A 14210-nucleotide genomic window follows, 5' to 3' on the forward strand; every position below is an offset into this window, starting at 1 on the left:
CCGCTGTAAAGGGGTGAGCTCCCTATTTTCAGGAGCATGCAAGCAGACAAGGCATCTCCAACAGCAGCTGGTCCAGGGGGCCTGATTCTCCAAGGACACTCGGAGGCAGGTCACAGCCTGCTGACAGGAGGCTGAGGGTGGTACCGCCAGGGGCTGGATTCCCTGGTCCGACAACAGGTTCCAAAGAGCTAGAGCACGGACATTCCTCAGCTCCGGGCATCGGCAGGCCACTCTTGCCTGATGAAATGTAAGCTGGGCCTGGCCCCGTGGACTGCGTGTTTTTCCAGTGGCTTCTTCAGCCACGACCTGACCACAACCTAGATTCCGTTGGGTTGGCCATTTCCAAGTGTTTGTTTTCAGCCGGGCCAGACAGTGGGTGCGGACAAGGCCGGGGGCCCAGGCCTCCCAGAAGGCCTGGAGCAGCGCCCCCGGGCTCCCACTTGGACCGCCCTCTGCCTAGAAGCCCCTCATCAAACACACTCAGCAGCCCTGGCTGGCGTGGCTCCGTAGCTGGAGCATCGGCCCAAGCACCAAAGTGTCAAGGGTTTGATTCCTGGTCAAGGACACTTGCTTTTGCTTGGGTTGCGGGTTCGATCCCTGGCCCAGCCGGGGCATGGGCAGGAGGCCACTAACTGATGTGTCTCTCTCACACTGGTTCTCTCTCTCTCTCTCTCTCTCTCTCTCTCTCTCTCTCTCTCTCTCTCTCATCCTCCCTCCTTTCCACACTCTCTAAAAGTCAATGGAAAAATATCCTTGGGTGAGAACTAACCAAAAATAAATAAATAAGTAACGCGCTGAAAATATAATTAGATCTTTCTGCTTACCTTCCCTTGATAATGTTTCTTCAGTTAAAAAAAAACACAAAACAAAACATCACGCAGCAAATGACAAGGGATGGGGGACGACCTTGCTGAAGAGGCCGCAGGGGAGCTTGTATGTCCCATGCAGAGGGGTCTCCATCCCCAGCCAGGACCCCAGGTGCAAAGACACGACCCCGGGCAAAGCCGACTGACTTGAGCCTTACCGCTCTGTCCTTCAGACTGTAGGGTCAGCACTGAGACCAGGTCGGCGGCCACAGTTGCAGGTCAGAGGCCAGGGTCACGTGCGAACCCTCCCTGTGGGACCCTAGGCAAGGGCCTTGCTCTCTTAGCCTTGGTTTCCTCGGCTACAAACTGGGGATGCTAAGGGAACCTGCCTTAAAGGGTGGTTGACAGACTACAACCCAGCGCCTAGCAGGGGCTCCATAAACCTGAGGTCTCCCCTGGGTCTGGCTCTGCCCCCGCATCTGATGGACAGCCCCTGAGAGCAGAGGCTGGGTCCCCGAGGGGAGGTAGTGAACTGTGGTTTGTTTGACTGTGTCCCTCCCCTGCTCAGAATCCTCACCGGCAAAAGGTAAACTCCACCACCAGTATTCAGGCCCTTTGGACATCTGATCTTGGTTTGGCAACTTCCTCTTTATCCCCCAAAGCCCGTATCAAATGCCCTCTGCTGCAGAAAGCCTTCTCTGGACCCCATCCGGGCTTCCCAGCCCCTGGCCCTCCTGCTGGCCCAGCCCTGACCCTCTAGGCGGGGGTGTCTCTGCCTTGCTCTGCAGAATGGGGCTCTGTGAGAGCCAGTCCCGAGCTGGGCATCAAGCATATCTGTACCCACAGGTCTGCATGGAGCCATCACATGGGCGCACACGTGTGTCTGTCTGTCTGTTCCTGTCCCTGGGCCAGGCCCCAGGATAGGCAGCCAGGCCAACTCCCCCCAGACCACCTGAGAGAGCGGTGTGTTTAGAAGAGTGGGCTGAGCAGGACCCCTTTATGAGGGAGCCTGGCTCAGCCGGGAAGAACTGGGGGTGCGAGCAGCCAGCCTCGGCCTCCTGCTCACCGTTAAAGTGCGAGCCGCATCTGCTGGGGAGGGCCGGGGCCCAGGGAAGAGCGGAGTCCTGAGTGGGAGCTCCCCACCCCCGCCTTGGTGGAGGCCCTGCAGGCAGCCTTTGAGGACATACCTGAGGTTTGGCAGCGCCCGCTGGCCTGCCCCCAGGGCTGAATCAGCAGGAAGAGACTCAGGACTTCCCAGGAAAGGCGGCTGGACCTGCGCTTCCCCAGCCCCCTCCCGGCCCACGCCAGCCTGGGGCCCGGAGGGTGGGCGGTTCACGTGCGCCTGGCTGTGGCCCAGTGTGCCTGGAGGACAGGCTTGTGGGGGGTTGTGAGGGACTAGAATCATCCTTACTAGGGCATTCTGGGCATCTAGGCGTCAGAGGGCCCCCAAATGTGGGGAGAAAGCAGGGTGACAGTGGGTGTGTCGATGCTCTGTGCCACCACGTGACCTTCCGTCACGGGCCTGCCTGTGGGGGGGCATCTGCCCGTGCGGCTGTGAAGGTGGGACAGGGTCCGGCGTGTCCCCTGTGTCCAGCGGGCTGGGCGAGTCAAGCCAGGTGCACCTTGGGCGGGTGACTGCATGCGGGGCTGCCATTGGGAGTGGCGTGCAGCTAAAGGGGTAACAAGGTGGCTGGGAGGACGGGGACAGAACACGACAAGGACAGCGTGACCTTGGGAATGACGACAGGGCGCCTGGCTCCATGTGCCGTATCCACTGTGCTACACAGTGGCTGTGACTCTGGGTGGGGGAGTGTGTGTACCCCCGCATCCATCCCCGAATGCCCGTGCCTGTTGTCCCCTCATCCCTGAGTTCCCGCCCTCCTGCCTGCCCAGACCCCACCCCAGACCCTGGGCCTGGCCTCAGCTCCTGCCCTGGGAGGGGTCGGCACAGTTACCTGGACTGCTCTCTTCGGGCCGTCACCCTGCCTCTGTTTCCACCATGAAAGCCAAGCCTTCCCCCGACCCGACGGAAGCCAGGTCTCCCCGCCAGGCTGGCTCCAGTCTTTGGGGTCTGAGACTGGGTCATACCCAACTCCGAGGGCTGATGAGAGAGACAGACGGGGCTGGGGAAGTGGTGGGTGGCCACGCCAGGGCCACGAGGCCCCGCTGGAGGAGCCAGAAACGTTCAGCCAGAACAGGAGGCAGGAGGGGAGGGGCGCTGGGCTGCCACGTGGAAGGGGGCAGACCCCAGCTCCATAAACAAACACTCGGCCACAAGCTGAACCCTGCACCAACTCCAGGGGAGTCTTTGTTTGGAGAAATTGTGCAAACTTCCCCTGCTCTGGCACCTTCTGCAGCTCGCACTCACCTGCCAGGGTCGGCACTCAGCACTCAAGCCCTGTTCACCCACCCCCCACCCCCCACCCCCGTGTCGCCCTCCCGTAGCTGCTCTCCATGCCCACGTTTTCCTCCTCCGGCCTTCACATCTACCTTCGCAGCTACCTGGAATGCCCTTCCTGCTTTGCTACCTGGCAAACTCCTACACATCCGTCAAGACCCCAGGGCCTATGTTCCCTGCTCTGGGAAACATTGTCCTTCTTCCCAGTCCACAGTGTCCCTATTTGCTGTGTGACCCTGGGCAAGTCCCTCCCGCTGTGACATGGAGGTATGTGCGAAAACCACCTCCCTGAAAGCCTGTTTTGAGCCCCAAGACAATACATAAACATTAGATGCTCTTAAAGTAAGTTGGACCTTGGGGGAGCAGGGAGAGTTTGCATCCAGTCGGTGCTCAATGTGTGTTCATTTTTATCTTCCTCTTCTGGGGTTCTGTGGTTTTAAGACTCTCTTGTTTTTAAGCATTGTTCCAAGATTTTTTCTCCCACTCACGGTGCTAGGAATTTTAAAACCCCTGGTTCTAAAATTATAGAAGTCTGAAATGCTGTGGGCGGGACCAAGGGCCTCCTGGTGCCCTGAGCTGACCCCAGGGTGGCTCCGGAGCCTGGGTCTCTGGGGGGCCTCGTGCCCTCCTCTCCCCCTAGGCTGAGGGGTGTGGTCTGGCAGCCCTCGTTGTGGGGAGAGCATTGGTTTTACCAAGAGGCTGAAGGCCAACTTTCCGGCGGAGGTGGGGACTCCTGGCTCAGCTGCTAGAATGGGGTCACAAGGCAGCGTCAAGAGGCACAGGGCTGGCAGCTCAGGGTGATGGCTTTTTTTCTCTTGGAGGCTCAGGGTTTTTTTTGTTGTTGTTGTTGTTGTAGTTGTTTTAAAAAATATCTTTTTATTGATTTCAGAGAGGAAGGGAGAGGGAAAGTGAGATGGAAACATCAATGATGAGAGTGAGTCATTGAGCGGCTGCCTCCTGCATACCCTCTACTGGGGATTGAGCCCGCAATCCGGGCATGTGCCCTTGACCAGAATCAAACCCAGGATCCTTCAGTCCACAGGCCGACGCGCTAGCCAATGGGCCAAACCGGTTAGGGGAAGGCTCAGTTTTCTCATCTGGAAACTGGGGCCAGGTGCAGCCTCTTGATGAGTTGTCAGCAGGACGGGGAGGAGCTGGGGCTGCAGGCCCCGCCTGGTGCCAAGCATTGACGTGGGCTGGGCCTTCTGCCTGGTCCATGTCCCTCCAGAAGCCCTGCTCACTCCTGGCCCCGCCATGGCAGCTGGGAAGGGGCTTCAGGATGATGCCCACCCACCCCTGCCCCACCCCAGGGAAGGAGGGACAGACGTATTCCCCAAACTCGTCTGCCCCAGGCCTGGCATTGGCCACGGACCCAACACTTTCTCAATGAAAGGTATTTGGCTATGGAGCCTGACACCTCATTACCCTTGGCCTGAACGCCAGCTTCAACTGCTGGCTGCAAAGGGAGCCCCCTCTCCCTCCTGCTGCTCCCCAGGACCCCGCCAGGCAGCCCTGGGCAGGGCTCTGGAGCAGGCAGACTCAGAGTTTGGTCGTCTTGGGCAGGGGGCCTGCCCATCTGAGTCTCCCCGTCAGCTGGGGGCATACACACAGTAAGCTGTGGATAAATGCACGTCTCCTGGCTCCTGAGGGGCCTCAAAGCTTCTCTCCTCTCCTGTCCATCACAGCCCATCCCGTTCAAGGCTGGGCTGCCAGCACCCGGGGTGTCCCAAACCTTGACTCCAGCAGAGCCTCGGGGTCCACCCTCAGAGACTGGGGCTGATGCCCTTGGGTTTGCCATCTTCTCCCTGACATTCCAGACCCCCATGTCCACCACCTAGGCAGGGGCACGTGTTCCCACGAAGGGAATGGGTGAGAGGTGGCCGAGGCTAGGAGTTGTCAGATGGAGAAGAGCGGCAGGATGTGTTGGGGTCTGCATGTGAGCCTCCCTCCCCAGGGCTGGGCCCTCTCCAAGGCCCTGGTGTTCACACAGATATAACACCTCCAAATGCTGAACAGGCAGAGGGTGGGGTGGTCGGCAGCGGGTGTGAGCAGGTAGGTGGCTGAGTGGGCAGGTGGGTGATAGAAGGGGAAGGGGGAGGGTGCAGAAGTCACAAACACGCCCCGGGCTCCCTCCATTACTGCTTCCCCAGGTGATCAGCCAGGCACAATGCCTCCCATGCCAGGTCCTCAGTGATGCCACTTTGATGCCTTCCAGGGGCCAACATCTCCAGGCTGAGGGAGTCTCACTCGTGTGCTCAGGGAGCTGCTGGGTCACCCAGGGAGCCCCCCATCCCTGTGGGATTCACTCCAGGGTCCAGGCAGCCCTTTGCCTCTCCTTTTGGGGGCCTCTGTTCTGGAAGGTGGGGGTGTGGTCAGAACAGTGCCTGCCCCATGGGGTGCCAGGAGGATTCATCTAGCCATGTGGACAGAATGAGAGCAAGTGATGGTTCTGCCACCTCCAGACTGAGGGTCCCAGAGAGGTCAGAGGGTCCAGGACCAGGGCCTTGGACAGCCCAGGTACCACTTGGCCAAGGTGTGGGGCCTGGGGTAGGGCGGCTGTGGCCTCGGCTTAGGAAATCCACGGTGGCTTCAATTCCAACCACCCGGGGCATGCAGCCCTGTCAGGGCCCCTCCCTGCCCACTGCAGCCGCAGGCACACAGCCAGGCACCGAGGAGGCCAGGGCAGCAGCTACTACTGTGTTCAGCCGTCAGGGCTGCACCGGTTCCGGCCACTCAGGAGTCAGCTCTGCACGCACGTGTCTCACACACACTCTGCATGCCTCATCCTGGGGGGGGTGCGGGGGGGCACATGCCTATGAGAGGCACATCCAGGGCCTGTGGGGGCACCTGAGCTGTTTGCACATGGATGTCCTTGTGTATTGGGGACATGCTTCTGCCAAGCTCGTCTGGGTCTGGCAGCCGTAGCCTCCACCCTTTGCTCCCTGAGACTGACACCAGGAGTTGGAAATGAAGCATCTTTAATTGATTCCCTGCCTCAACCCCCTGAGGGTCTCTAAGCACCAAACATGAGAATTGTGTCCCCCAGCCCCAGAACCAAGAAGCCCCTTTCCCAGACCTTCATTGGGCCCGGACTCCCCCACACACCCCCATGATCAACCCCACAGGCTTTGTTTCAATAAATAACCCCCAGAACAAAGCTTGAGGCAGCGGACCCGATAAGGCACCCTGTTCAGTGACACACAGGGGTCTTTAGGCCGAAGGTCAGAAATCCCAAGGGGCAGAATATTTGAAATCAGAGTTAAAATACAATTGAAATCAGAGCATGTGATCCGGGAGCCATTCCCTCCAGCCTTGACGGTCTCCGGGATGCTGGCTCCCACGGTCAGGACGAACTCGAGCTCCATTTTACATCTCTCAGCAATAACCACCTTCTTGGCAATTCCACCATTGCACCTGACTCTGAATTCTGAGCAGTGGGCATCTGGAGAAGGGGGTGAGACTCCCCAGGGACAGAGAAGTCCGGAGCAAGGCAGAGGAGCAAGGCTGGGGCCCAGGTCACTGCCAGGCCCTGCCTCGGAGGGTACGGAGGAGACCCTCAGCTCAGGCCTGTGCCTGGGCCACCTCACTCATCTCCCTGCGGATGTCACCAAGTGCTGTTGCTGGGGACTCCAGCAGCCTCTGGAAGAGGCTGGGCCGACCGGCCACTGGTTCCCGGCACTGGAATGTGACAGCTGTGCCCGCATCAGCCTTCATCTCCCTGGAGAAGCCGTCAGAGGAGCCATCGAAGCAACGGCCAATGGCGATCTCCTTCGCCAGCCTTGGGCTCTGGTCAGTGACCGTGTAGACACCGTAGTTGTGACCCAGAGGGTCCAGCGGGGCCAGCATGGCAAAGGTGGCCGGGTCGTCAGCAGGAGCGGGAGGGGGGTGCCGGGCCAAGTAGTCCCGAAGGAGCCCATTGACGGCCACACGACGACAGCTCCCCTGGGGCATTATGGTCACCAGCGTCCGGTCCACCTGTCGCTGGTCGAACAGCATCCCGCTGCACTTGAACTCCACGCAGGCAGCAGACGTGCCAGGGCGCTGGGGGTCTCTCACGCTGCGGGCATCCCGCAGCCCATAGAGCTGGCCCTGGGTGCGTGGGTGGCTGCCCCCCACGTTGTGGGAGCGGATCATGTACTCCTGCGGGCCTTGGACCTTGACCTTGAGGAAGCAGGCCCGGAACTCCTGGGGGTTGGGCCACCAGGCCAGGAGATCTCCGGTCCAGGAGGCTGGCGCGCCCTCACGGAATGGGACCACGTTGTACTCGTACTTGTCGGCCTCCATGCGTGCGAAGCGGAAGTGGCTGGCGGTCACCGGGGCCTCCTGGCACTCCCGCAGGCTGCGCCACGGGTACACCGGGCCTTTGGCTTCGGTGGGGTCGCCGGGCCTGGGTTTGGCGAGGTTGATGCGGAAGCCGTTGCGCTTCAGGGCAGGGTCGTCGTGGTCGGTGCGGCGGTACCCCAGCCTGTCCAGGTAGGGCTGGGCCACGCCCACGGTGGCCGGCAGCGGGCGCGGCCGGGACGGAGGGGGCTCCAGCTCCTCCCCGCCCAGGGTGGCCGTCACCAGGGCGGTGTAGGCATCAGCTTGGTCCGCGTCGCAGAAGGCGGGGAGGCAGGCCCCGTTGGGGCCGGTGACCGCACTGTCGAAGCGGCCCCAGGCGCGGGGGTTGGCGGAGAAGCCCGGAGCCGGCTCCAGGTTGACCAGCGTGACCACCACGCCCTCCACCTGCTCGCTGGCGGCGAACTTGTCGCTCGCGTAGGCGCGCACCTTCACGAAGCAGCGGCGGCGCTCGGGCACGTCCAGGTTGAAGAGGCGCCGCTCGCGGATCTCCACGTTGCCCACGAGGAAGACGCGCTCTTCCCGGCGGACCCGGGGGGCCGCCGACCCCTCGCGCTGGAAGCCGCTCTCCTCCTCCCACAAGCCTGTGTCGGGGTTCAGCGACCACAGCTTGAGGGCCTCCACGTGGCCCGCCATGCGGATCTGGCCGGCGGCCACACGCACGGCCAGGGGCCCGGCCTGCAGCTGCTCGGCGGAGCCGGAGCCGGCGGCCCGGAGGTCCACCGCGAACATGCCGTAGGTGCGCAGCGGGGCCAGCTCGCCATCGCTGTCCGCAAAGCGCAGGTCACTGGGGGCGGCAGCCGCCGAGGTGAGATCTCGGGGATCCACGAAGGTCACCCGGGCCTCCACGGCCCCCGAATAGGGCTCTCCGTCGGCCCTGCGGAAGGCTCCGGGTGGGAGGACCAGCTCGCCCAAAGGAGGCTCGTCTCCCAGCTCCCCCAGCGGGAGCGTGTTGCTCTGGCTGGCGTCTAGGATGACGGGCGGTTTCTTCCGCATGGCCTTGACCTCGTGGTACACACCAGCACCTCGAGGGTCAAAGGGCAGGACCCTGACCGTGTCCATGAAATCGCCACTGGGTTCCACGAAAGTCACCACCAGTCGCTGGGTAGAGCGGGGCACCTCGATGGTGAAGTCGCCCTGGTAGGAGGTAAAGCCGATGGGCTCGAGACCCAGCAGGATCTGGGCAAATCGCAGGGGTTCCCCCGTGTCAGCGGCCACCACACGGCCCCGGACCAGCCCGCGAGGGGGCAGACATTTCTGGCAGCCACACTCGGCCACCACCTTGACCGGAAGGACGTAGCTGGAGCAGTGGATCTCCCTGCTGTCCAGGCGGCGCACGGAGCAGCACCGGGAGCCCGCGTCCCCACACCTGGGGCTGGAGCCCGCTGGCCCGGGGCAACGGGTGTCAGGGCAGAGACCCACATCCAGATAGGCGGGGCCGCGGCCCGGCTGACTGCAGTCGTCGGGGAGTTTGATCAGGTGCTCACGAGGCTGGGGGTCACAGGCTGGCTGTCCCGGAGCTGGAGAGCAAGAAACCGGCCAGATCAGGGTAAGGGGAGGACTCCTTTAGAGGTCAAGGGTGAGGGCAAGGTTCAGGGGGTCAGCGGGGGCTTGGGATCAGACTCAGCAAGGTCCAAAACCAGTTTGCCATTGGGGCTCCATTGGAGGTTGAGTTAGGACTTGCTGGGGGGAGGTGGCAGGGTGCTCACCAAGCACGACGAGCTCAGCAGTACCGGAGAGCACAGAGCCCGCGTCATTCCACGCTTTGCAGTGGTAGGCGCCCGCCTGGTCCGGACGCAGTCCCCGAAGCTCCAGGTGGGCCCCATACCTGTGCTCTCGCCTGTCCAGCAGGGTCCCGTTGTGAAACCTGGGTGGCGGGTGGGCAACACCATGAGGGCCCTTGGCACAGGTGTGGGCCTCCACCCTCCCCACCCAGAACACAGCCCCAGGAGGATGCAGAACAGCTCCCTCCAGGTCTCGGAGGCACCAGATATCATGAGCAATCCAATCCGATACCAAAGCCGGCACGGGGCCCTGGAGCATGGGTCAGGACACTCACCAGGAGTATTTCTTGGTGCCTGAGGCTTTGCAGCAGAAGGTCACATTCTGGCCTGCCTCTCGCACTCGGGACTCGGGGTGCTTCACCAGGTGGGGCTTCTCTGAGGGCAAAGGTCAGGGCACTGCCCCATCCCAACTTCTCCCAATGACACTTCCCAAGAGTAGGGTCCATCCTCTCCTTCTAGGGATGCCCTATTCCCCCAACTCAAGTTCACCCCACTCTGCTCAACATGATGCCCCATCTTAATGCTTCTCTGCAACTCTGTCTTACCCCGCCTTCAATGACTGCATCACATCTCACTTCTTCCCCCAGTAACCTTGATCTATCACACCGCCCCAATCCCTAGTGCTTGGCGTCACCCAGAACTTCCTCCCCAGCTTCTTGACCCCCTTTGCCACAAGGCACTTACCTAACTTATCAAGAACAATAGTGACCACCGCAGACATGGAGCTGTTGGCCTGGGCCTGGGCCATACCAGCAGAGAAGCCATCCATTTGGGCACTGACGTTGGTCTGGCTGCTGGCACAGACTCCAGGCATCCGGAAGGTTCCATGGGCATCGCTGGTGGCCACAGTGCCAGGCCAGTCTCTCAGGGAGACCTTGGCCCCTGGTAGCGGCCGGCCAGATGGAGTGACCACTGAGCCCAGGAGGATGTGATTAGGGCATCCACACGTTTTGGGGCTGCACCCTGGAGGACACAGGGAGGCAGAGGGCAGAAGGGCCTACACAGCAAAGGTGCCTCCGCATGGCCCTGCTTGGAGCAGCCCCTAGTGTGAAGGGGAGGATGGGGCTGAGTGGTCAGGGCCGGGCAGGGGGAGGGATCTGAGGTGCAGAGGGGTGAGGAAGATGCCCTGGGAGGGAACAGGAGAGGTAACTCTCACAGCACCGAGAGGATCCTTCCAGCATGAGAGAAAATGTCCAGGCGGGGGCTGGGGGCCCAGCAAGGGGCTGGGTCTTGAGCCCAGAAGATCTCCCTCCCCTCCCAACACCGCGGTTTCTCCACAAAATGGAAAATTCCACTGGAAACTTCAGGGCAGAGACGCCACAGGGAGAGCAGAGCCAGGCGGGTAGGGTGGGGACCCCACCACCCCATTGGCCATCACACTCCCCCACCCGACTGCGGGCTCTGCCGGCGCAGTCTGCAGACCGTGTTTGTGAAGCCCAGGCCGGATGGGAATTTCCAGTCGCCTCCTGGCTGGCCTGGTGTCTGGCTCTGGGAAGGCCTGGGTATCGTGTCTGCCAGGGTGTGAGCACGTGCCCATGTGGGCATATGGGGCAGGCAGGGGCTGCAAGTGCCGCGTGTGTAGACCCCAAATGCTTCTGTGTGTGTCCGTGTCCACTGGGACATCCCCGGCCGTGCAACAGGGGAAGCGCCCCCTCAGATGGGCCCAGGCCTGAACACCACCCGGGGGTTGTTCACCTGCACACATTCACCAATGGTCCTCGAGAGGAGGAGCCCAAAAGGAAAGGAAAGGAAGGGCCAATCTCCTTGTGAACCCAGTCTGGGCCCTCCAGGCCGGGCCCCTGTGCCCAGGCCCCGCCCCTCTTCTCCAGGCTCCGCCTATTTAATCCAGGTCCCGCCCATCAGGCTCCACCAAATTAGCCCCTCCCTTCTAGGTTCGTCCCTCTACCGGTCCCGCCCCTCCTACCTGGACACCGAGGCCGCACACACTTCTGTGCCTCCAGGGGGCGCCCGGGACATGCCTCCCCAGCGGGGCTTGGGCAGCGGCGGCGGCGCAAACGACGACCTGGCCCGCAGCTCCCTGAACAGGGACCCCACGGGCCCCACGCTCCCCACGCGGCCTCTGCAGGGAGGGCGGATGGGGAGGGAGGGTCAGGCGGCCGCCCGCCCTAGGGACTGCATCTTGAACACCTGTTGACAACGTGGGACCGGAAGACGCCCCCGCCACGTGCATCCAAGGGCAGCACTCCAAACAGAAGCCCTGCCCGCTGCTCCCACCAAGGCTCCCCTAGGTGCACTGTCCGAGGTGCAGTTGAGGTACCTCCCCTCCCCCCCTCCCCCCGCCCTCCCCGAGGTTAACCTGCTGTGCCACCGGCGTCTCAAACACATTTTGGGCTCAAAACACTCCCACACAGAACGGAGCTGGACAAAAGAAGGCAGCGGGAGGGAGATGTGCTCCTTGGGGCCCCTTCTTGCCCCCCCCCTTCCCCCCCCTCCCCCCGACCTGGGACCCGAGCTAAACCCAGCCTCTCCCTTCCGAAGCTCCGCCCTTATCAGGTCCTGCCCTATGCAGGGCCCTGCTGTTAAAGGACCCGCCTCTCCCTAGCCTCAGGCCCAAATCCTCAAAACCCGCCGTCCGGGCCCCACGCACCTGGGACCCCCTCCCACCCCTCGAAGCCCCGCCCCCACTCAGGCCTGGCCCCGCCCTCACCCAGAGGGCAGCGGAAGCGCACGTGGTAGTTGGAGCAGCGGCGGCCGCGCGGCTGCTCGCGGTTGAGGCACCAGAAGCCGCGCGTGGGGTTCAGGTGTACACGCTCGCCGACGGTGGACGGCAGGGCCCAGTCCGTGGTGCGCGCCTCCAGCGCCAGCGGCCGCGGGCACACGCGCGCCGGCCCGTAATAGAAGCGGATGGCAGCCAGGCTCTCGAAGTCGCCCTCACCGCCCGGGTGATCCACGTTGAACCAGGACGTCCACTCGCTGGCCTCTGTGGGCACCATAGGCACTCGGACCCGGGCCGAAGCCTAGTCGGGCCCCACCTGCGTGCTACGGGCCTTACGTGCTGTCCAAGTGGGAGTCCTCCCCTCCCACCCCAGGGAGCGCTGGGCTAGCCCAACCCACCCCTGGCCCCACCCTGAGCCAGAGCCCTCCGAAGCAGAAGGCGCTGTGAAGGGGTCGCCGGAAGGTTGCCCAGGGCCTGAGCTGGCGCATCAGTGCGCACAGAGATCTTGCCACTGTCTCACCTGTCCTCACCCTCAGCATTCAGAACACTTGAGGTGAGCTAGGAAGGCCGCTGGGGAGGCCTGCCTGACACCAGCCCCAGCTGTGGCTTTCCACTGCCTGGCAGCCGGGGCCTTGCTCACTGCCTAGCTCAACCCACCACAGGCGGGAAGGGGCTGGCCTCCCATATCAACCCCCCAGAATCCTTTTCTGGTTCCAGAGCAATCCAATGGAACTTTCCTGGCCTGAGAACGAGAGACCCAGGTTCCAGAACTCCTGCTTTCCTGTATGGCCTGGGCAGGTGGTCCCACCGTCCTACCACCATCCCTCTTCAGTTTCCTCCTTGACCAACACCTGGATTCTCACCTCCCTGCTCCTAAAACATACCTCTTGGGGGCACCACTTCCAGGGGTTGTCATGTCCAGAATGGTACTGGGCTCTTCACCCAGCTTGTGTCCCCTCCTCCTATGTCCCCACCAGCCAGAGCTTACACAACAGTCCGCAGCAGAGCCAGGACTCGGGCCCTGGCTAACTCACCTTCCCAGTCCTCCAGGGCTGGTGAGGGCTGGCCAGGGTGCAGCGCTGGACCTTCGAGGCCCCACGTGGTCTCCGTGGGCTCCTCAATAAGGGTAGTGCCTGTGGAAGAGATGAGGAGTGGGAGGAAGGGAGGAACGTTGATGGGAATCCCTGTGAGCTCTTTTTATGCATCCCCATTTCACAGGGGAGAAAACCGAGGCTCTTAGAAGCCAGAACCCAGCTCTAGCTGACCCCAAGGACTGCAGCACCCCATCTTCCAGGAAGCCTGCTCTGACCCGAAGCCCCAAGTCCACAGGCCTTGGAAGTCTGTCCACCCTCCTCCCCAGACCAAGTTCTCCCCCTAGATGTGTTCTGCTCCGGGCTGAGCGGCATTCCCCTTCGTGCGTTTGCCTGTTGGAAGTTGCTCCCTCACTCGACCTTCCCTCTGCACTTGGGGCCCATGCTGCCAGCAGGAGGTCTTTGGAGCTGAGCCCGGCTTCTCTGGCCTCAAGTTGGGCTGGGCCATGACCTCAGACAAGTCCCTTCCCTCTTGAAGCCTCAGTCTCAATGGGCCCCATTCCCCGCTCCACCGAGTGTTCCAGAGATGAGACTTCCTTTTCTGAATGGGAGTTGTGTGTGGAGGAAGGGAGGAGTTAGGTAAGAGAGGCCAGGACCAGACGATCCAGGGTCCAGACGCTGGGGCTGCGATGGAGATAGGTGCCCCGCGGTCACCGGGGGCCCAGAAAAGCCTCAAGTTCTTATCCACATTCCGAGTGAAAGTGGGGAAGGTCTGTTTCTCGCCCAGGCGGTCCTGGGCTCGTCTCCCAGGTGCCCTCTCACGCCCCCACCCCCGGGATGGGGAAGCGAGGGTCCCTGGGTTCTCTCTCCGGGCGCGGGGGGCATGCCAGGCCCACGGCCAGGCGGCCAGGCGCCTGTGGGGCGAGGCTGGGGACAGGGGACGCCTCACCTCGGGCCCCCGCCAGGTGCGCGGCGGCGACACAGAGGCAGAGCAGTGGTGGCAGTGATGCCATGGCCGGTCCGAGGGAGGCTCCGGGCTCCACCGCGCGCTCGGGTCGGACTCCCGCGGGTCTGGCAGCCGCGGGGGCTGAAGGTGGGGGCGGGACGCGACCGCAGGCCCCGCCCAGCCCCGCCCCCGCCCCGCCCGCCCCGGCCAAGCTGCTTGGCCCGGAGTGA

The 14210-nt window shown here is 62.6% G+C and overlaps 1 protein-coding gene across 1 annotated transcript; it reads right to left on the minus strand.

Moving 5' to 3' along the window:
- Positions 1-6765: 6765 nt before the first annotated feature.
- On the minus strand, positions 6766-14047 carry CILP2 (cartilage intermediate layer protein 2). The gene is made up of 8 exons (XM_008156348.3): positions 13984-14047; positions 13038-13136; positions 11995-12267; positions 11251-11406; positions 10011-10289; positions 9602-9701; positions 9252-9409; positions 6766-9062 (listed from the first exon to the last, which is right to left on the minus strand). The coding sequence occupies exons 1-8, from the start codon at positions 14045-14047 to the stop codon at positions 6766-6768; spliced, it is 3426 nt and encodes a 1141-aa protein (XP_008154570.2).
- Between the last annotated feature and the right edge of the window lie 163 nt (positions 14048-14210).

This window comes from Eptesicus fuscus, chromosome 6 (assembly GCF_027574615.1).
Source record: "Eptesicus fuscus isolate TK198812 chromosome 6, DD_ASM_mEF_20220401, whole genome shotgun sequence".
Classification (NCBI taxonomy): domain Eukaryota; kingdom Metazoa; phylum Chordata; class Mammalia; order Chiroptera; family Vespertilionidae; genus Eptesicus; species Eptesicus fuscus.